We start from the raw sequence: 22,796 nt of genomic DNA, 5'->3' as shown, positions 1-22,796 counted from the left end.
AAACTTTCCAGTGTTCTAGTTTAAATCTCTTCATGATCTTGCAGTTCCATCTTTTTAAACTAACCCAACTCTCCGCACTGCACTCACTTTCACTTGGGTCTACGTCTGATCTGACTCTTCCCTTTCTTGAAATCTCTGCCTCCATCTCAATGGCTAGTTTAGCTACCAATATTGATGTTAAGCTCACTAATTCCCACAGCTATCTCAACTGCACCTCCTCCAACCCAGCTTTCCACGAGGATGCCATTTCATTCTCCTAATTTCTCGATCTCCACACATCTGTTCTGATGATAAGATGTTCCTCTTTTCCACATTCAACTGATAAAGTTGGCAATAATATCACCATGTTCATAACCCCATTTCTGGTCTGCTGCCTTCTGGATTTAAATGTGATTTGTTCAGCTGCAATAGTATAATTTCTTCCAGAGAAAAGTTAGTGATTTGAATGTTGAAAAATGAATGATTTTAAAACTTAATGATTCAGTCATAGGGATCTTTCGTTTTCAAACATTTTATTGAAATCAAGATAAGAAAGCATAGCCCGGTTGTACTTACTCACCTATCACTGGAAAATGGGTTTATTGGAAGTCTGATGATGAAACCTATTGAGACTCAAGTTCAGAATAGATAGCGTCATGGATGCTTTGGATTAGACCAGCGCTCCCAACGTTATTCATAAGTGGCCAATAATGGATCATATACAGTATTTGAATTTTAAGTTGGCGCTATGAGGCAGCAGCTCTACCTGTGGTGCCATTGTGCTGCCCACTTTATTAAACCATTATAATTCTTCTAATGAGAGTACTCCTTCAATGTTGTTGAATAGGGAGATTAGACCCAGTGTTTTAAGAGAACATGATAAATGAATTGAGTTTTCAAAACTGATTATTTGAGTTTTCAAAATTTACTTTGAGTCTGCAGTTTTTTAATCACTCATAATGAATATTGTGATGACATTGAATGCTCTTACTGTCAACCCGTCTGCCCCTTGCTTACTTGAACTTGTACAACCTACTGCAAAGCTGCTAGTCGGCTGTTTCAACTTTCAACAAATTTCACTGGAATTTTCCATAATTATTGAAAAGATTTTTGGGCACCCTTGTCCCAGTTTCCATCCATCTCAGCCGGAGATTAAAGGTTTCAAAGGTTTTTTTAAAAGTGCTTTTTAACGTTTAAAAAGTGACTACTGTGTCCTCTCATCATCATCAATCTTGTGAGCTACTGAATGATCTGAACCATGTTATACTGCTGGAGGGTTGGTTTGTACAGATCAACGATTTGAGGCCAAATCAAAGCTGAGCTATCTATCGTGCTATTTAGGGGAGCAGATAAGTTACCCCAACCCATTTATGGGACAATCAAATAAAATTTATTTTTGGTACAACATTATAACAGGTATCCTTTAACTTCAATTGAATCACTGAATAGCCAAATGGGACCTCCATTCATTAAATGTATAGAAAAACATCATCATCTGATTTAGAAAATAGAATAGTACAGTGCAGGAACAGACTCATTGGCTCACAATATCTGAACTTGATGTCAAGACAAACTAATCTCATCTGTCTGCATATGATCCATATCCCTCCATCCAGACAGCCATGGAAGCCAGGCCATTGGGTATTTTAAAATCGAAGATTGAGAGGGTCTTGTTTATTAAGGGTGTCAAGGTGAAAGGAAGAAGGCAGGAGAATGGGATTGAGTGGGAAAGGTAGATCAAGCATGGCTGAATGGCAGAATAGACTCGATAGGCCGAATGGCCTAATTCTGCTCCTATGTCCTCTGGTCTTATGAACATTCCCTGCATATCCATGTGGACAAACAAGCCAAGCTGACAGGTGAAGCAAGTCCTGTAAATTTTAGAACTTAAAATCATTGTGTGGGGCAAAGAGTTTTTGACTTTTAGCTTAATATCCTCTCACTCAGCCACTTGCTAAGGTGTATCCGCAAGCCCATTGTGTTGGTATTTTTTAAAGATTGCTTCAAGTAGTTCATTTTCCCTTCGGCATGCTATGTTCTGAGGCTCCCAAAAAAAAAGAAAATAAAAGTATTTCAATACCATCTTCGCATGCATAAATTTCTAGTGATTCCTTACCATCGGCAGGATCATGAATTATTTTTGAAGTCCAGGCGCTCTTATAACCGAAAATAGCAAAAGCTGGTTGGCAGATGTCAGGGCTCCACAAGCAGCAAGTTCATGGGATCCATTTTGGTGATATTGGTTGAGGGATATACTGTATATTGGCTGGATAAGTGAGTGGGCTATAGGGATATAAAATATCTCTCTTTTCACTTTTAATGGCAATCTCATCCAGGAAGCTGCCTGTTTAGTAGCCAAGGCTCTGTGGGGAGGACCACTGTCTGTGGGACATTGAGGGGCAGAATCAGATGGAGACACCCCTCAAACAAGGGAAGAAATGTCACCCCAGGGGGCCACAAGAGTGGCAAGGGTGCTTGGTTTAAGGATAGTTGCGAACACTACAGAATATAACACTAATGAATGTACAGACGCTGAGAATGTCAGAAGAGTTTTTGTATCGTTCTTGTTTTGTATATATTTTGTATATATTTCTGTTCTAAATAAAGAGTATTTTTGGAAATAAAAAAATGTCTTGTATCTTTCAGGATCAACATTCTTCACGTTATGTTACTACTTCACATTACTACGTCTGTTACTGCAAAGTAAAGTGAATGCACAATTGGTCAAGATGTAAAAGGGTCATATGTGCTATATATGTGATATTTTCGAAATGGAGGGAAAGAAACTTGCAGATCACATTATCATGCTGCTGCATTTGTAGTTTTCAAACAAAGTATCTGATTGTAAAGAATTGATTGCAGCTGGTTAAAAATGTATGGATTTGAACCAAAGAAAAAGGAATGAAACAAAAATTGTGAAGATAAGCAAGGAATTAAAAATCTGCATTCAGTTGCAATTAACATTTTGCTACAGAAAGTGTTTCGTTTTTTTCCTCAAAATGTTTTTTTTCCATGGGAACCATGATGCTCATCTTGTTTAGCAATTCGCAGTTAATGGTGAGATTTTAAGTGAATAATGAGCAGCAGAGGTCGGGAAAATTTATGAAATAGCAGTAAAACAAGTGGATGAGGCTTTGGATTATTGGAAGGTTAACAACATTGTGATTTAATGTTTAGGATCAGGGCAAGAGACAGAACAAAGACAGTTCAGAACACCACGTCGGCGAATGCAGCAGCCCAAAATGCTGAACAGCCCTGAGGACAGCCTGTATTATAACCAGTTAAATGTGAGTTCAAAGTAGCAATAAAGCTCTTTGGCTGACTTTGGGTCCACATGATAATACCATTATAAATACCTGCCCTAACCTCTCCAGCCCCACCCCCATGCTCCTCTTCTGTCTGTCTTCGTGAACATGTGCTTATGCTCTTTATCTGTTGCTTTCATGTCAGGATGTCTGCCGTCACGGTGAATAATTGATGTGGTTTATCAAAGCCAAGCAAGATGCATGCTTCATCAGGCTCACTTGAGCTCTTTGATCAAAAAAATTATGCTGTGACTTCTGATATTATCAGCATCTGCTTGCATTCAACAGAAAATCACTTTGAATTAAAAATTAACGACTTGCTGCTTTGCTGTTGACTGTGTGTTCTTTGCCCTCTCCACAGGGAATCCTAGAATACCAAGGGAGCAAAAGAAAGCCAAGAAAACTTGGGTAAACAGATACTCTTTTAGTTCTTTCCAACTGGAAATAGAAAATACTATTCTTCAATAGATTCCTGATTATTTGTATCTTTTATAAATTTGCTTAAATTATATAGAAAATAAATCTTTATTTTGTGACTGACGTTTTCAATGCTACTTCTGCGCGTGAAAAGCTACATTATGTGTGCTGATAAGCCACTTGTGACTGTATCTTTTCCCCTTCTTACCACAGCCAAATCAAAGTGCTGGACATTGAGGATGAGTATTACAAATCACTATCATCTGTTGAACCTGTCCCCGAGGAAGACGATTCATTAAACTCTTCTCTTCCTATTCCAAGAGGTCATAGCTAAAAGAAGACATTATAGGTAATCTATTGATCTCATAACTCTCATTAAAATCGCACAAATTAATTCTTCTAATGCAAGTTTTATAAATTATTTTCAGAATAAGCAATTAGTCAAAAATTATTATTATTTTTTAAATAGGTGAAATAAGAATCAAATAATCGCAAAGAATGGTTCACTAATCATCGTTGGTTTTGGTGTAAGGCTAAAAAGCCTGTAAACCTAAAAGTGTTTCTGTGGAGGGCACTGTCAATGATTTTTTTTTAATCAATCTACATGCCTCTTGCTGTTTCATTCAAGTCCATTTCCAGAGGGTTTTAATTCTACTTGTAAGTATGAAAATATACCCAGTATTGATCTGCAAGCTTTCAGTCAATTCCATCATTAATTTATTAACAATTTGAGCACTGAGGGATTTATGTTTGTGCCATGTTTGTGCAATGCAACAGCATTGCACTGTTCTATGAAAAAAAAATCATCTTGTTCATGAAATATATAAAAACTCAGAAAAAAAATACAGACCAATAGATAATCAATAATATGAATAACTTTGAAACTATTTGTAGTTCCATTCAAAATTGCTTCCACATTTTTCAATTTGTTAACCTTGATTACATTTGGAGATCTGTTAATTGCATGATGGAAAAAAGTTGTATTTGTGCCTAGAACTTCTGTATTGTAGGTAACTAGTCATTATTCATAGAGGCAATGAAAACTGACCTCAAATTGAATTTAGAATGAATAGATCCAACTATGCACACCTGTCACTAAAATACATGTCCCCAAGTAGAACAGTATGGGTTGAGGGAAGAGCATGGAGATCTCTTGTGTTTGTGGTATTAGCTTGCAGAGTAACAAATGGGCTGTCCAGGTGTCCTTTAATGCCTCCAGGTCATGATATGTGACCGCTACAGCCAATGTATAACTGGAATTAATTCAACTAATATAATTCCTTCTTCAGAACATACATTTTTTCTTCAATTTGCACATTTCTACACTCCCCTTTATTGATACATTATTTATTCATACTCTACAATTCTGAAACTCCATAAATAAAAAATGTTCAGCTAATCTTTAGGCCTGTGTGCTTTATTGGATTATTTGAGTTTATCAAGGTGAGATATTTCATGGCTTGGGAATAGAGCATGTTTGTTTTGTGTCTTGTCAGCATTAATCACTTCAAGATCAGATTAGATATAAAAATCACATCATGCAGAACCCATACAAATTCTTGTCATTCAGGTAACACATCATGCCAACAACCCGTTGACCTGTTTGCATGGATGGTAAAAAAATTGCATGGGACTTTTTCCAAGGAAGAATATGTTTTCCTAAATCCATGGACACTGTTATTCTGAAGCAACACTAACAAATCATTTACGAGCCATTAATCTTCCTACAGTTCATAAAACATCGTGCAAAACTCAACTGCTTCATGTCTACAAAACAATAGAAATCACTCTAAAAATAACTAATTGCCTGGGAAAAGACGTCTTCTGAGAGACATTACAGGTATGGAAGGTGCTAAATACTGTACATGGAAGAGCCTTCTGTCATTCTTTACTGTCATCAGAATCTGGAAGTACAGAACCCACATGCTTGCCTGTAAACCAAATGTGAAACTGCAGGATTCTCTATTTTGCCAGGAAGTCCACCACATGTCGATTTGGCTGTTCTTAACGAATCCCAGCAGTTTTACATTTGGTTTGCAGAAGCCCACGTAAGTACATCATTTCCAGAAACCTAGAGCAGATACAGGGATTCGTATAATATGCAAGGATTGCCTGTCCCAACAACCATAATTCAAGTGGAATCTGTTCATTGGGTATTATCTGCGTACAGTTTCAAGCTGGTTTTGACCACATTTTTGTCCCAATGTACTGGCGTGACTGACCTTAGTAAGCACAAAATTAAATGGCGAGTTCTTATTAATGAATACATTTGTTTCTTCATTCAATATAGAACATGGTATAGCCCAAATTTGTTCATTTATATCTCAAACCGTGGTTAGATAAAAAGTAGATAAGTTTGAAAAAGTTTATAGTTTGTGAAATAGAACATTGTAATTTCAAAATTGAAAATTGCAGTTGGAAGTTCTTCGACTTGGCCAATGTTATACAACCTGTTAGGGAAAGAGAAATACAATAAAGCTTATTCACCACAGAAAGCATTCTATTGGGTTGTGTCACAGCTTGGTTTGGGAACACCCCTGCCGAAGACTGCATGAAATTGTAGAGCGTTGTAGATGTTGCCCTGTCCATCATACAAACTGGACTTCCCACCATTGACTCCATCTACACTTCAAAATATATCTATTTTATGAAGCTTTCTTGTTCTTTCTAAATTCCTCATCCTTAAAATGCCTGCTTTCTTTGTTTATTTTATGTGTGGTTAGAACTTTCAGTGTTTGTTCAGGGGATCATAGAATTTACATGTCATAGTCATATTTATTTGATGTTTTTTATGTCTCCTATCTGGTACGTATCTGTTGCATACTTACGCCTTTCTTCTTTTGTGATAACCTTTTGCTTTTGATTTGCTTTACTTCTGATCTTTCCTTTTATCTGTCTCTGTTCTTTTCTGAATCAACTTCTAATCGGCTACTAAAGTTTGAAGAAGGGTCTCGACCCGAAACATCACCCATTCCTTCTCTCCGAGATCAGTCTGAAGAAGGGTCTCGACCCGAAACATCACCCATTCCTTCTCTCCAGAGATACTGCCTGTCCCGCTGAGTTGCTCCAGCATTTTGTGTCTACCTTTGATTTAACCAGCATCTGCAGTTCTTTCCTTCACTAACGTTTATCTGTCTACAAAATAATTGTTTTACTCCAAAGTAAAACATATGCAAAAATATTTTTTGTTGTGTGATAAAGCAATAAATGAATCTCTTAATCTTTGCTGCTAATTTATATTTCCCTGTCAGTTGCATAGAAACCAGGGATATCTAAATTTATCAAACAGAGAATGGGAATGCTAATAATAACTAAATCTTGTCTGAGGAAAGATTCAGGTTGGACAGAACATCTTGAATTGTTCTAACTTGTAAGAGGGTAGAATGGTTATCTTTATTAATCGCTGCAAAGATAAAGGCATATGAGCAAAGGTGTTTAAGGAAAAAAACATGCTTAAAATCAAATTTTCACTTCGATTATTTTTGGCACCATTACTGAAGAACATGAAATAGAAATATTAAAAAGAAGAAAAAGAAGAAACATGAAATAGCAGGATTTTTATAAAAAAAGTTAGGAACTGGTGCCAAAAAATAATGGAAGAAAAAAATTGATTTTAATGATATTTTGTTCCTTATGCACCTTTTCTCCTGTATCTCTATAGCTATTGATAAAGACAACCATTCTATCGCTGAACACCTCTGCTCAGTCTGCATTAACCTACCTGATCTCCCGGTTGCTCAGCACTTTAACTCCCCCTCTCATTCCCAATCTGACATTTCTGGCCTGGGTCTCCTCCATTGTCAGAGTAAGCCCAGCGCAAATTGGAGGAACAGCACCTCATATTTCGCTTGGGTAGCTTACACCTCAGCAGTATGAAAATTGACTTCTCTAACTACAAATAGCCCTTGATATCCCTCTCTCTCCATCCCCTCCCCTTCCCAGTTCTCCCACCAGCCTTACTGTCTCCAACTACATTCTATCTCCGTCCCGCCTACTCCCCTGACATCAGTCTGAAGAAGGGTCTCGACTCCAAATGTCACCCATTCCTTCTCTCCAGAGATGCTGCCTGTCCCGCTGAGTTACTCCAGCATTTTGTGTCTACCTTCGATTTAAACCTGCATCCTACACACTATGCTCTTACAAGATCCATCTTCAGTTGTGAGTTTCTGTGGGGTTTCTCCCCTCAATTCCATTTTTAACTCGTCTGACATCCAATGTTTAATTCCTCCACATATATACTGATAAAATCCAACTCTACTTATCATCCTTCATCTCTTTCAACCCCTTCAGTAGCTTAGTGCTGTTAAATTTCCTTAAACAGTACAATAAATCTTTGGATACCAAACCTATTTCCATTGGAACTGCCCTCCTACCATTATGAACCAGGTTGTTTATAATATAGTTTCTAATCCTATTCCCCTCTATCACATACTACAACTACCTTTCAAAGATTACTTGTGCTCTGTCAATGCCCCACTGATAAATCTGTGCATGCATTTGCTGCCACTAGTTTTGAATGCTCCAATTCTCTGGTTGTTTCCCAGTTGCCATTCACTTTAAAATCCAGATATCAAAGATGATGATTCTTAATCATATTATGTATCAATTTAATGTCATCGATCACTCCTGTGCTCACTGATTTAACGTTGCTGTTAACAGCTCGAACCTAATATATTCACCATTATGTTTAAATACACCCATCCTTCTCTATCTCTGCCTCATTTTAAATCCATAATCCTCCCCAATTTTCCCCTTCCTTGTTTTATGCAACATTCTCCCCAGTACATTAGCAATTGCTGCAAAGATATATCTGTGGATTCCTCTCTTTAAATCTCTTTGCTCTCCCAGCTTTCTTCCCCTTCCCTCCTTTGAAGCATCCTCTCTGATCCAGCTCTTGGTTATCTGGGTTAGTGTTTCCTTTCACTGGCACCAATTTTTCTTATGACCATGTGCAGCACCTTGTGACATTTTCTCTGTTTTATGTAAAAATACTTTATAGGTAGGTTTTATTGCTTCATAATAAACATATGAACACCTGGTTGACATGAACTAATGAGGAATATATCTAAAATATATCTAAAGCCATCAGTATTACATCCTCATAAACCTACGGGTTTTATGTGTAGATTTTTACATTATTCATGGTTTGTAAAGCCATGTTTGTCTATCCACTTTTCATTTTCCTCTGATTGACAAATTAACATTAAGATTTAGTATTGCTCCTTGTGTTACAAATAATTCATTTTCAGGAGCCCAAGGAATTACAATGTTTTCCACTCAAACCACTTGTTTTCTAAATTTCCTTTCTTTGCTAATTTGTTTTGATTCACCGTAGAATATTATATTTCCTCTCTGTGCACTGATAATAAGTTTATTTCTTGAAGCACTTCAGTTCTCCTGTATTGTCATTTGATAACAGAGATGAAAATAAAAGCATGAGTGGAAATTCATCTTTGTTTGCTTGGGCTAAGCAGGCACTTTGGTTATATCCACCCACCATCCTCCCCTCCTGTTACTTAGTACTGCACAGTATGCTTGCGATCAAGGCTAAGTTTCCACCTTATATTGCACTCTGTATAAAAGCATGAAGAAGCTTCAATGATGTATAACAAACAAAAAACTGGCCAGCTGAAATACAATGTATATGAAGGAAAGGCAGATGCTAGTTTACACTGAAGATAGACACAAAATGCTGGCATCTCTCGAGAAAGGAATAGGTGATGTTTCGGGTCACCTATTCCTTTTCTGCAGAGACCTGCTGAGTTACTCCAGCACTTTGTCTATATCTTCGGCTGAAATATAATTTTTTTATATTTCAAACATATTTTTCTCTTTTCTTGGTGCCTTTCGCATGTTTTTGGAATGATGACTGAAAAAAACTAGAAAAGTTGAGATAATTAAAATTGAGACTTCAGTTGTAAACGCTAGTTATGACTTAAAGATTTCTGAGCTAAGTCTTTTTCATCTGTTTATTTCTTATAAGTTTTCAAAACAATTAGTGAGAGCTCAGTATTCAAGGTTCTTTATTACCCATATAAGTGTGAATCTATGTATCAGAGTAATAATTGATTGCAAACTGTGCTGATGTGTCTCAGTAGCTCCCGATAAGCTGATCATCATTGCCGTAGTGAGGCGGTTATTGGGAACACCTGGGGCCAAGCTTGTCAGAAAATAACTTCCTGCCTGTGTGGCCTGGTAACCATATGAACAAAGGAAAGCAACAAATGGGTCTATCACTCTGATGTTTTATGTTTCTTACACTTTGTGGCAAATTTAGTTTCTGACTAATGTGGTCATGCACTATTTTAGCAGCATGATCTGTTTTTCTCAGGCAATAATGCTATTCTGGTCCGTTTAGGATGAAACAATCTGTTCATTGCACTTTTCTTAGGTAAAAATAAAATATTAACATTGCTTTTATTGTGACCCTTCACAAGTGCCATCTATATACTAAAACTCTCGTTTGTTATCTTGTTTGTGACTGAACTTCAGCCAAAACGGTACACAATAGCGTGACAATTTTAGGCCCACCTTACTCACCATTGTCACTTTAGTGATAATGCAAGTAGTTTTATTGAAATCGGTGTTATATTTTTAAAGTTATTCACATTTTAAAGTTTAAAAGAGGGGAGGGGGAAGGGAGGAGGGAGGGGGAAGGGGGGAGTGGGGGAGAAGGGAGAGGGGAGGGGGGGTTGAGGAGAGAGGGGAGGGGGGGAGGACAGGGTGCTGCACCAATGCAGGAGAGGTTTGGGCCCAACGGGTCCACTTTGTCTACTTCCTTTCTAAACTAATAAAGTGGCTGAAACTAGAGTAACAGAAATGTCAAATGTGTTAAATTATAGTTGTTTAAAGATATATGCAAAAACATGTTCTTTACAAGAGTGTTCATAAAAAGATTAAGGGTTAAAAAGATAGAATAAAGGATGAAGAGAGTAGAATAAAAACATCAAAGAAATCTTAATGACCCAAAATGCATTAAAATGTAGTGTCTTTTGTTTCAGCTTCCTAACACCTGCAATTTGTTGCATCCTAATCCTCTTTTCACACATTTGAATTCAATTGCCTTAATTTGCATCAACACATAGTAATGAATGGAATAAAGCTTGAGAACTCGCAGTTTTAGTAAATGGTTATGATTTTATGTATCATTCAGATGTGATGGGTGCTCTCCGGCATTTCTCTGAATGCACTTCGCAGTGAATCCATTACTTAACCTAAACACATTTTACAAATGTTTATATTTTCCCTTTTTTTAATTGACTGAGAAGGAAGACTATCTTGGCAGAGGTGAAAAGAGTAATAGAAATTGAGAGAAACAAGCCTCTGGCAGCTGAGTCCATGGCAGGAGCAGTAGGAGTGTCTGAATAAATCAGAGCGTGAAATTTAGATTAGCCCACTGCAGGCTATCAGTAGAAGGGGGTAAAGAAAGGGTTGGCTTGGCTAAAGGTGTAACCTGTCTCTTTTGGCCCTTGAAATCTTTGAACAGATGGTGTGACCAGCTGCCTCCTTCAGCCATTTAACTCTAAGTTGGTAATAGTTTGTAAAGATTCTAGAGTGAATTTTAGTTTTATTCTTTTGAATGTAACGAAGCTATCACAGTCTTGCTTTGGCAAAATCTGACCAATTGGAAACATAAAATAGATAGCAATTTTGATTAAATGGGTTTGATATGAAAATGGGTAAGATATGATTTCTGCTCTAATTTCAGACCACATAATTATTGTAAAATGAATTAGCACATATATACCATACCTGCAGTGCGATCAAATATGTCTACCAATAATATTTTACTTTTCTCAACCTTAGAAATGTAGGTAATATACAGTATTGTTGGTGTCAGGGTTTGCATTATAATTCTGTTTTAAATTACTGTCCATGCAAATGGGACAGGATGGTGGGAACAGAGTCAGAGGGAGCTTGGACCAGTTGAAGGTCTTTGACAGATTATCACACATGATGAAAGTACTCTCTCCAAAATTGGACATTGGGGAAGGAATCGACAATTGGATACAACGGCATTATGCAGACATCTGTAACACAATGCTAATTAATGGGTGGGAAATGGAATCCAATCAAATCTGTAGTCAGGCAAGACCGCCCACTGCCCTCTGTCTTATTTGTGTGTTGTATTGTCTTTTGCCAAGTCGATCAGGAAGGAAGTGGGAAGAAATAGGTTGGTGATTCAGAGGAGGTTGGTATGCATCAAAAACTGGGTGGGGGTCTGCAGCCACTATGAGCCAGAAAGTATAATTGTGGGAAGGGTGCTCTCTCTCAGTTATGGGAAAGAACCTAGTGATCAGGTGCAAGGGTCTCCCGTCATTGTGCATGACACAAGTGTAGCTCACAACCCCTCTGCTCCAGCACTGCAGCAGTTATTTGAGAAGTCCTCCATTTTTAAGGAGATCAGAAATGGATTATTTCCACTAAGATGCAATGTGTAGATCTCCAGTGAAGGGTAGGAATAATGTGCCTGCATCTAATTACTAAACGTGTGTGTGGCTGCATCAACCTGCGCAAAGACACTGGGTATGCAGAGGCCACAGATTACCGTACTCTGTGGTTCTATCGTTACCCAGTACTTTGAAGGAACAATTTGGCCATGTTGCCTTAGAACATTCCATGCTGTACCATCTGCTCTTTGTAGTAAATTTGAGGGAGACGAACCACGTCAAGTAGGCAATTGTCTTGGTGGGATGGTTCTCTGAGAAGACAGTCAAAGTCAAGTGGCAAAATGCCTCAATGGCAGAAGGATGAAACCTCGCTTGGCTGATGGTGAAAAGGTCCGTCCTCATCAGATTCTTCATGCGTCGCTAGAGTCTCAGCATGACCACGCACTGCCCTTGAGGCAGCTGCATTGGAGATGAGGTTGTCATCCCTCTCCTTCTGGACTGTGTAATTGCCAAGAAGGTTTGGAAAGAAGTGTAGTGCTCCTTTTTGAGATTCATCATGAAAAAATGTGTAGCGAGGCTGTCCCTGGAAAGCACACAAAGGCAAGCTGGAAGATTATATACTTGGTGAAAGACACCCCTAGTTTATCTGAATTTGCTGATCTTTCAATTCAAGGATGTGTCAGAATGGGACATTAAAGGTCCAGGTCTAGATGCACAGAGTGGCACTGAAGTTTGGTCCTCCCACCATAAAGGCTCAATGGGGAGATGTCATTGTTTAAAGCCTTCCCGCTGTTGCACAGTGAGCACCTGGAATCTGTAAATAATCCTTGGTCAGTTGCTCAAGAAATGGAAGTGCTAAATGTTAACAAAATGTGAACAAAATACAAAATATAAATCTTGTAAGCAAATAGTATGATATTCATAAGATGCATTTCTGGGTGCAGGTGCTGAAGTTTTTCACAGAGAGATTTTGTGTCCCACTTTCCCCATTTCAGCCGAATACATCACTTGAGGCTCTATCTCAGCTCAGAACCACACCAAACAGCTCCATAACTATCTAGGTCAGCAAATTTAAGGGGCAGCACTGTGCGCAGCGGTAGAGTTGCTGATTTAGAGTGCCAGAGATATGGGTTTGATCCTGACTATGAGAGTTGGCTATACAGAGTTTGTATGTTCAATCCATGACAACATGGGTTTTCTCTGGGTGTTCCGGTTTCCTTCCACATTCCAAAGACGTACAGGTTTGTAAGTTAATTCGCTTAGGTAAAAATGTTCAATTGTCCTTAGTGCGTAGGATAGTGTTAGTGTATGGGGATCGCTGCTCGGCATGAACTCGGTGAGCCGAGGGGCCTGTTTCTGCACTATATGTCTAAAAACAGGATAATTCATGGTTTTATAGACAGAAACAAAAACATAGAAAATAGGTGCATGAGGAGGCCATTCGGCCCTCGAGCCCATGGCTGATCATCCCCAATCAATAACCCGTGCCTGCCTTCTCCCCATATCCGTTGATTCCACTAGCCCCAAGAGCTCTATCTAACTCGCTCTTAAATTCATCCAGTGATTTGACTTCCACTACCCTCTGTGGCAGAGAATTGCACAAATTCACAACTCTCTGGGTGAAAAAGTTTTTCTCACCTCAGTTTTAAATGGCCTCCCCTTTATTCTAAGTCTGTGGCCCCTGGTTCTGGACTCGCCCAACATTGGGAACATTTTTCCTGCATCTAGCTTGTCCAGTCCTTTTATAATTTTATATGTTTCTATAAAATCCCCTCTCATCCTTCTAAACTCCAGTGAATACAAGCCTAGTCTTTTCAATCTTTCCTCATATGTCAGTCCAGCCATCCCAGGGATCAATCTCGTGAACCTACGCTGCACTGCCTCAATTACAAGGATGTCCTTCCTCAAATTAGGAGACCAAAATGGTACACAATACTCCAGATGTGGTCTTACCAGGGCCCTATAAAACTGCAAAAGAACCTCTTCTATACTGAAATCCTCTTGTTATGAAGGCCAACATTCCATTAGTTTTCTTCACTGCCTGCTGTACCTGCACGCCAACTTTCAGTGACTGGTGTACAAGGACATCCAGGTCTCGCTGCACCTCCCCCTTACCTAACTTGAAAAATATTGTAATTGGTTTTTGTATAAAGGTTGTAAATATTCCAAATAGAGTTTTTATTTTGAAGTTGATATTTTAATGGATATGTAAAGTGAAACCTCTTTACTGAAAGCCAAATTAATTTAATTTTATGAAACAAAATGAAAATTTCAGAAGTATTTTACCACTGAACCAGTGTATATCCAGTGGCGCAATGGTAGAGTTGCTGCCTTACCGCACCAGAGACCAGGGTTTGATCCTAAGGGTGCTGTCTGTACAGAGTTATTTCTGTGACCACGTGGGATTTCTCCGAGAGCTCCAGTTTCCACCCACATTCCAAAGACTAGTAATCACTGAAAAAATGTGAATTTTGTGGGTTAAATGGCTTCTGTAAATTGTTCCTAAAGTGTAGGATGCAAAATTGGGATAACATGGAACTAGTGTATGGGTGATCATTGGTTGGTGTGGATTTGGTGGGTCGAAGGGTTTGTTTCTATGCTGTTTCTCTAAACTAAAGAATGTTCACCCGATTCTTACACTGGGCCTTGACAGAATTGAATTGGCTATTTGTTTATCGTACATTTCATCTAATTATATTCTTAATTCAAACCTGTGGAGAATAAAATCAAACAGGGAATTGATAGGCAGTTGACCACATTAATTTCTCCATTGGGCGAATTAGGTTCAAATTGCTCCCATCGACATTTATGGCATACACTTGCCCACTGGCCTCCTTCATGTATTATTTGTGTACTTGCATATCATGCAGTTGCTAAGCATATGACTTAAACTTGCATGGTTTCTAGATTAATATTCTATCAATGTCAGGTTACAATACAACGTTAATATCACAACACTAATGTCACATCTCCACCTCAGATGTGGAATAATGATGCAGACACAACTTTATAAGTTACATTACTTAGTTTCTATGTTTATTGTCTCTCCTGACTGCAACCTCCGGCCTTGCAGCACACAGCAAGCACACCTTCCAACTCTCAAGTCACCTGATACATAGGTCATGATATTTGCATATCATTATCATGTCTCATCGTCATGACAACTAATGCTGTATAAAGATTTAGTGGAAACTCAAGCCTGATGCTTCCAGCCACAGTGTTTGAAAACTTTGGCCCCAAATCTACATTACCAGTCCTGGGGTAACTCCAGTGATATCATCTGTAATAACCATTAATCTAAGCTGTCAAGGCGGGTATCCCAGGGGCAGAATCCATTTGTTCAAGTGTACTGCGAGAAATAACAGGAACTTCCTACGTCAAGCTTGTTCATAGTCCGGCTCTCAATTGGAAGTCCAGATGCAATCAACATAAGTAAAGTTACTTTAATATTAAACAAGGGTCTCAACCCGACACGTCACCTATTCCTTTTCTCCAGCGATGCTGCCTGATCCACTGAGTTACTCCAGCTTTACGTATCTATCTTCGTTGTAAACCAGGATCTGCTGTTCATTCCCACGCAAGTAAACCTACTTGCTATGTTTGGCAGCTGTTTGGGCATCTGTATTTTTTTACCTGGGTGGGTAGGAATGCAATTCTATGTATTGCAAAGACCATGTTCCGGTTTACATCCAGTGGTAAAATTCTAAAGGGGGCATGATCTCTCCATTATGACTTTTCTAGAGAGGCTGTAAGTATGAGAAAAACATCATTGTTAACAAGTAAATGCAGAGTTGTTCCCTGGCTGAAGAAAAATCATATTATATGAAATTGAGTGGGTTGTAAGTCGGATTTCCAATTATGAGCAGGAAAAAAAGGTACAAAGACAAAATTGAAAATTGTTTATCTAAGTGCATGTGGTATTTATAGAGGTACGAATTAATTGGTACAATCTCACGACCATTACAGATTTGTGGTCGAAAAGTGACCAGGGTTGAGAATTAAATGTTGTGGGATACTTAGTTTATAGGAGAGATGTGTGTTATCTTTGATATTAAATTATGGGATAAAAGCAGTAGAGGAGAGAAATTAGAATCAGTTTTGGATGAAGCTAAGAACAGCAAGAGACAGCTTGCAACAAGTGTATGAGCCATCCCCTAAATACTAACATAATGTAGGGCATAATAAAAATACAGAAACTTGAGGTCCATGTGACCTCAATGTGATAATACAAAAATTAGAAACTGTTTTATGGTGGAGCAATTTTAACAACGGATGATGGTAATAATCAGGATTTAGAACCTTCAAAAGTATTTTATTCTAAACTTTTAACTATTTTATTTTTAAAAATAGGTGCAGGAGGAGGCCATTCAGCCCTTCGAGCCAGCACCATCATTCATTGTGATCATGGCTGATCATCCTTTTGTATGTTTTTGTAAGTTTTCTGGTCTTGAAAGCATCAAGCAAATATATTTTTTGAAAGACTCAGGTGAAAAATTAAAACAGTCAAGTAAATATCAATTGTAGAAACATGTTCAAATTGATATTTAAGGAATTATTTGAAAAAAAGCAAAAAAGACACCCAGCATGGGTTCAGAGAGTGCCGTTGTGCTTATCTAACTTCCTGGAGTTTTTTGAACTTTAGGAGCAATGTAGGCCAGAAAATACAGTGAATGTAATATACTTAGTTTTCCAAAGAGCATTGACATTCTATCATTGGAGGATTGACCAGGAACATAAGTTCAAGATGATTAGATGACAAAAAATAAGGACAGGAGTGGGCAATTCAGCCCTGAATAGGATCATGGCTAATCTGACAATTCTCAATGCACTTTCCTGCCCTTTCCTTTTAACCCTTGGTTTCCTTGTTGATTAGAAATTCATCTGAAACTTCAATTTATCCAAGCATTCTGGGACAAGGAGTTCCAATGATTTTTCATCTCTTGAAGAAGTTGCAAATCTTTGGAACTCCTTGTCCCAGAATGCTTGGATGAATTGAAGTTTCAGATGAATTTCTAATTTTATGCACCTCTATAAGATCACCCCCCATCCTCCTGCACACCAAGGAATCGAATCCCAGTCTGCTCAAACTCTCCCCATAGCTCAGGCCCTTGAGTCTTGGCAACATCCTCATAAATCTTCTCCGCACCCTTTCCAGGTTATTAAATTGTCAGGATGAATGGTCTGTCTCTGTTTCAATCTTTAATGTTGTTACAGTGCCAGAAATATGAATTCTATAAATGAAATTGCTGTCAGAAGCTGTAGTTGTTATCCAATTGCAACATAAAATGCTGAATTAATGAAATGCTGAATTAATTTAACATATATCATTGATTAATAAAACACATTAACATGAAGAAAAGTAGAAACAAAGAACTGCAGATGCTGATTAATACACAAAAGGAAATAAAATGTTGGAGTAACTCAACAGGCCAGGCAGCATCTCTGGAGAACATGGAAAGGTGATGATAAAATGTAATAAAAAGGAACTGCAGATGCTGGTATACCCCAAAGATAGACACAAAATGCTGGGGTAACTCAACGGGTCAGGCAGCATCTCTAGAGAAAATGGATAGGTGATGTTTCGTGTTGGGACCCTTCATTAGTCTGAAGGGTCCCGAACTGAAATGTCACATATCCATGTTCTCCAGAAATGCTGTCTGATTTGCTGAGATACTCTAGCACTTTGTGCCCTTTTTTATATAGTTATGATGTGTGAGCATCCAACATATGAAATTTGAATAGAGATCAAACATTACCTAGACACATAACATATAAAACATGTATTTCCACCATTTTCACTGTTCTTCCAAAGATCTAATTTGACCACTGCTTGCTCGTTGCATTCTTTTATTTTATCTCTTCAGATATATTTTATTGCTTTTGTTTCTTCTCCAATACCTGTAAATATTACTCGATTTCTAACCAGCAAATCTATAAGTAGTTCATTTATCGTACCTATACTTTTATATTCTCCCCTTAATTACAAGACAGATTTGGGTAACTCTTGAGTTTCACAACTTCATTAAATACATCACTGGTGACTTGGAACTGTAGAATTGCCTTGATATATTCCACTAGGTAGTTCTGATACTGCCCAATATCAGCCAAGCCAACACAAATGATTAAGTAATTTCAAGCACAAATGATGTGGAATGGAAATCAAGTTTTCACAGGTATTTACACTTTTTTAAATAAATATCATTCAAGATGAAAGACTTCAGCTCAAACTAATCATTGTTGTTAGATTTTAGTATTTATTCATTCTGTTAATTTGAGGAGTTGTGTAGAAACTTAAGCAAAAGTTATTTGTTTTAGGTATACTGCATAAGGGACAACATTTTTAAAATCCTTGAAATACTCGCATGCTAACAATTGTACAATAATGCATCTGATAAGTTGAAGTCTATGGTGTTTTTAAAGCCATTGTAATTATTTAACATTAGATTACTAATAGATAACCGGTGTAGCATTCTGTTTGAAAAGGTTTCTTTAATGATAACCCCTATGCAACTCTATAAACAATGTTGAATGGGGTTGTCAATCTGAAATATATCAAGAGATATTTTTGTTGCTTATTTAAAAGAGAATGACATTCTAAAATATTGTCTGAATAGAAATAATTTAGAAGCTGTTGTTTACCAACTTTCAAATAAGTTTGAACAGAAATGTGAACATTAAAAAGCATAAATGAAAGAATAAAGACAAAAAAAACTCCAAATGTTAGAATCTGGGACGACAAATAGAACGCTGGAAGCACCAAGTGGCTCATGCTGGGAAAAGGTGTAAGTTGACGTCTCGGGTCATGACCCTGCATCACAACTGAAGGAAAAGGAAAGATTGCCTGTGTATAGAAATACAGAGGGGAGTACAGGGGCTGGGATCGTGGCTGGTGGGTGATAAGTGGAGCTAGATGGGGAGGAGTGATGGGCGATTGGAGCCAGCAAGGGGGAGGAGACAAGAGAGGTGATCTAAAGGAGAAGATGACATGGTGGATGGATGAGGGTACAGTGCATTCAGAAAGTATTCAGGCCCCTTCACCTTTTCCACATTTTGTTACGTTACAGCCTTATTTTAAAATGGATTAAATTCTTTTTTTTAAATCATCAATCTACATACAATACACCCTAATAAAATAGCCAAAACAGGTGTTTAGAAAATTTACCCAAATACAGGTGTGCCAATCTTGTAGCGTCATACCCAAGAAGACTTGAGGCTGTAATCGCTGCCAAAGGTGCCTCAACAAAGTACTGAGTAAAGGGTCTGAATACTTATGTAAATGTGATATTTCAGCACCGTATATGGGAGGTGGTTATGGGTTAGGTCATCAAGAACCAACTAAGATGGAGCGGTCATGTTGTTCAGATGGAAAATGAGCGTTTACCAAAGCAAGCCTTCTACTCCCAGCTTAAAGAAGGCAAACGTAAAAGAGGCGGTCAAAAGAAGAGATTCAAAGATACCTTAAAAGCCAGCATGAAATGTGAAATCGACATCGAAAATTGGGAAACCAATGCGAACGACAGGAACCTCTGGCAAACCATCATCCAAGAAGGAACAGCAACCTTCGAAGTCAACAGATGCGCAGAATTAGAAGAAAAGTGAAGTAAACGGAAAGAGAGGCAGCAACAACTAAAGCCCAACCAGGCATCTGGAATTACCTGCCCTGAATGCCGAAGAACTTTCAAAGCCTGATTGGACTCATAAGCCACCTGAGAGTTCATTAAAAACAATGGAACGTAGACCATCACCCTCGACCTCGAGGGATAGCCACGACGACAATTGTAAAATTCTATGCTCATACCATTGGGCTGGTGAGCCACCTGAGCTGAATGTAAGATGTTGCTCTTCCAATTTGTGTTTGGCCTTTCTGTGGAAATGGAAAAGGCCAAGGAGACGCAGGTCATTGTGGGACTAGGATGGAGAGTTAAAGTGACATGTAACTGAAACCTCAAGATGGCTGATGCAACCAATGCTAAGGTGCTCCACAAAACAGTCATTGAATCTACGCATTACTTCACCAATGGAGATGGGGCCACTTCATTGAATGCAGTAGACCAAGTTAGAAGATGTGCAGGTGAACGTCCGCCTCGTCTGGAAGGACTCTTTAGGTCCCTGGATGGTAGTGAGGGAGGAAGTGAGGGGACAAGTACCACACCACCTACTGAAGCAAGGGGAGGTACCAGGGGATGGGAAGGAGTGGATGGGGAAGGATGAGCAGACCAGGGAGTCATGAAGAGAGAGGTCCATGTAGAAAGCAGAGAAAGGGCAGAGGGGATCATGTGACTCGTGTTAGTATCACATTGGAACTGGCAGTCATGGCAGAGGGTGATGTGTTAGGTAAGGAGGCTACCGGGGTGAATGGTGAGGACCAAGGGAAATCTATTGCTGTTCTGTCTGGGAAGAGGAAGGTGGGGGGAGCAGATGTGGAGGAAGTTGAAGAATGCGTGAGAGGGCTCCATCGACTACGGCAAAGGAAGCCGTGTTTCTGGAAAAGACATTTCAGAAGCTGAAATATGAATAATAACATCATTTGGAGAAGAGCTTGCACCCAGTTGATCATTTACACCACAATGAAAATGATTTGTCCAACTGGTTCACATTTCTTGTTCGAGCGGTTCTGTACTAGTAAAAATAGTTGGAACGGCCATTTCAACCTTGCTTCTTCCACTTTTACTGATGTATTTTTCCACTAATATTTGATGAAGATAAATATTTTTATCACAGTGTGAGATTGTTGAGAAATAGGAGATGAAAGTATGTTATGTGAAGATTAAATTCAGATCATTCAAAATATCTTGTTCTCGTTTGGAAGAATAGACATACCTTATTATCAAGAATATTTGTAGGAAAAAAACCCTTAATGCTGGTTTAAATCGAAGGTAGACACAAAATGCTGGAGTAACTCAGCGGGTCAGGCAGCATCTCTGGAGAGAAGGAATGGGTGACGTTTCGGGTCGAGACCCTTCAGTCTAATGAAAATCAAGAATATTTGTGTTTCTTTGAACATGCCAACTTCATGAACTGTCTGACTCAGTACCAGTCTAGCAGTCTGTCAGGTAGTTGTGTATTAGAATAAAGCTTGCAATAACCGAAGGATATTTATACTGTAATAATGATCCACAGGATGAATAGTAATAACTAAAAAAAGCATAAAATAAGAGGTGAAGGCAATCAATTAAACCTTCCCCTTCTTAGCAAGGTGTTTGATTGGCATTTTACATCTTGAAGAAAGTTTCTCAAAAAATTCCTGAAGATTAATTGAACATTAGCACATTGCCTCAATAAACTTGTAAGAACTGAAACCTCATTATGTTCTTTCAGTACAAAGGATTTGCAGTTTTAAGGATTGATTATACAAATATGGGAGGATTTGGTAAAAGCTGTCTTCTTCTTGTTAAACAGAAGAATTGCATTTATAATCATCATTTGTAATAACAGGCAATCACATTTAATGTACAGATAAAAATGGCCACATATAATACGATTTAGTCAATGAGAAACAGTTTAACAGTGAATGTAACCTATATTGCAATGACTAACGAGGGAGTCAGCCTCAATCCTTGCATGTTCAAGCAATATAATGTAATTACGAATTTTTGATCCAAATTAGTGCTCTGTCCTGAAGTATTTGTCAGATATCTTTTCCTTAAAGTTAAGATATGCATCATAAACTTATCCCTACAAAGTAAAAAGTAATCAGAGTTTTAATTCCTGGCTACTTTCTAAGTCTGATTTTAAATCAATTTGCTTTATGATATAAAGCAGAATGTAAGACCAAAAATGTAAAGCAAGGCTTTTTAAGATGGGGTAAACCTATTGACTGAGTTTGTACAGTTGATCTGAATTAAAAACAGTTCTGCATTTGATCACTCAGTAGTAAAGAACAGCCGAATAGGAGATGCCATTAATATTGCCTATACATCATGTTAATGTATAATCAAATTTCCTCTAAACATTATTACTTGGCGTAAACAATTGATTTTTGTTAATGTTAGCCTTGATGTTGTTATGAACAAGTTAATTACGTATAATAATTTTTTGTACTCTGGTGCAATTAAACTGAACCTGACTTATTTTATAAAAATTTGGATTAAAATTCAGCATTCCCAATGCAGCGAAAAAATAAAGGACAATAAAATATTCAAGAAATGCTTTTTGTTCACAAATGGCACAATTAAAGGAAATATTTTCTCAAGGATTTAACTGTTATTTTTGTGATGTTACATTAAAAATACTGATTATTATGGGTTCCTACTTCTTGCACATGGTGTGCCAAATTGACGTATAACTGTTTTTGGAGCAAGGCACATAATCCCTCTTTTAGGAACTGTCTACCACACACATTGTGAACTTTGGTTGAGGTGCAGTGACCTATCCCTCCCTGCATGGCCTCAGGGCAATAAGCATTATGACTTAGGCCATCTCTTAAACATGCAGGCTGTGTAAGCCTCAAAGCTGGAATCGTGGTATCATATTGCAGAAAATAGCTCCAAAATTAGAGAGGCCAAAGTTTTGATCTCTCCCATGTTTGGAGGGTGAACAATGGCATCTTCTGTTGCAGCATGACATCAAAGCTCTGCTGAGTAGCCGCCAGAAGTATTAGTTTGTGGCGGATTACTGTGGAAATTCACAGATGTTGTTCTCCTATGGGACACTGATGTTATGATTCAAGTACACAGTAGCCTAAAGTATTGGGCACTGTGTGAAA

At 38.1% G+C, this 22,796-nt stretch overlaps 1 protein-coding gene across 3 annotated transcripts in view; it reads left to right on the top strand.

Annotated features, from left to right (window-relative positions):
• myo3b (myosin IIIB) overlaps positions 1–22,796 on the top strand; it is a 337,839-nt gene that overhangs the window by 303,062 nt on the left and 11,981 nt on the right. For all 3 annotated transcript variants that reach the window (XM_078403918.1, XM_078403917.1, XM_078403919.1), the window contains 3 exons: positions 3,157–3,266; positions 3,646–3,692; positions 3,915–4,050. In XM_078403918.1, the coding sequence (XP_078260044.1) occupies positions 3,157–3,266; positions 3,646–3,692; positions 3,915–4,035 (278 nt within the window). In that variant the 3' untranslated portion in view covers positions 4,036–4,050. The remainder of the gene's footprint in view (positions 1–3,156; positions 3,267–3,645; positions 3,693–3,914; positions 4,051–22,796) is intronic.

The sequence above is a fragment of the Rhinoraja longicauda genome, chromosome 8 (assembly GCF_053455715.1).
Source record: "Rhinoraja longicauda isolate Sanriku21f chromosome 8, sRhiLon1.1, whole genome shotgun sequence".
NCBI classification, from domain to species: domain Eukaryota; kingdom Metazoa; phylum Chordata; class Chondrichthyes; order Rajiformes; family Arhynchobatidae; genus Rhinoraja; species Rhinoraja longicauda.
The sequence above is the reverse complement of the archived record's forward strand: the minus strand, read 5'-3'. Positions and strand labels throughout refer to the sequence as shown.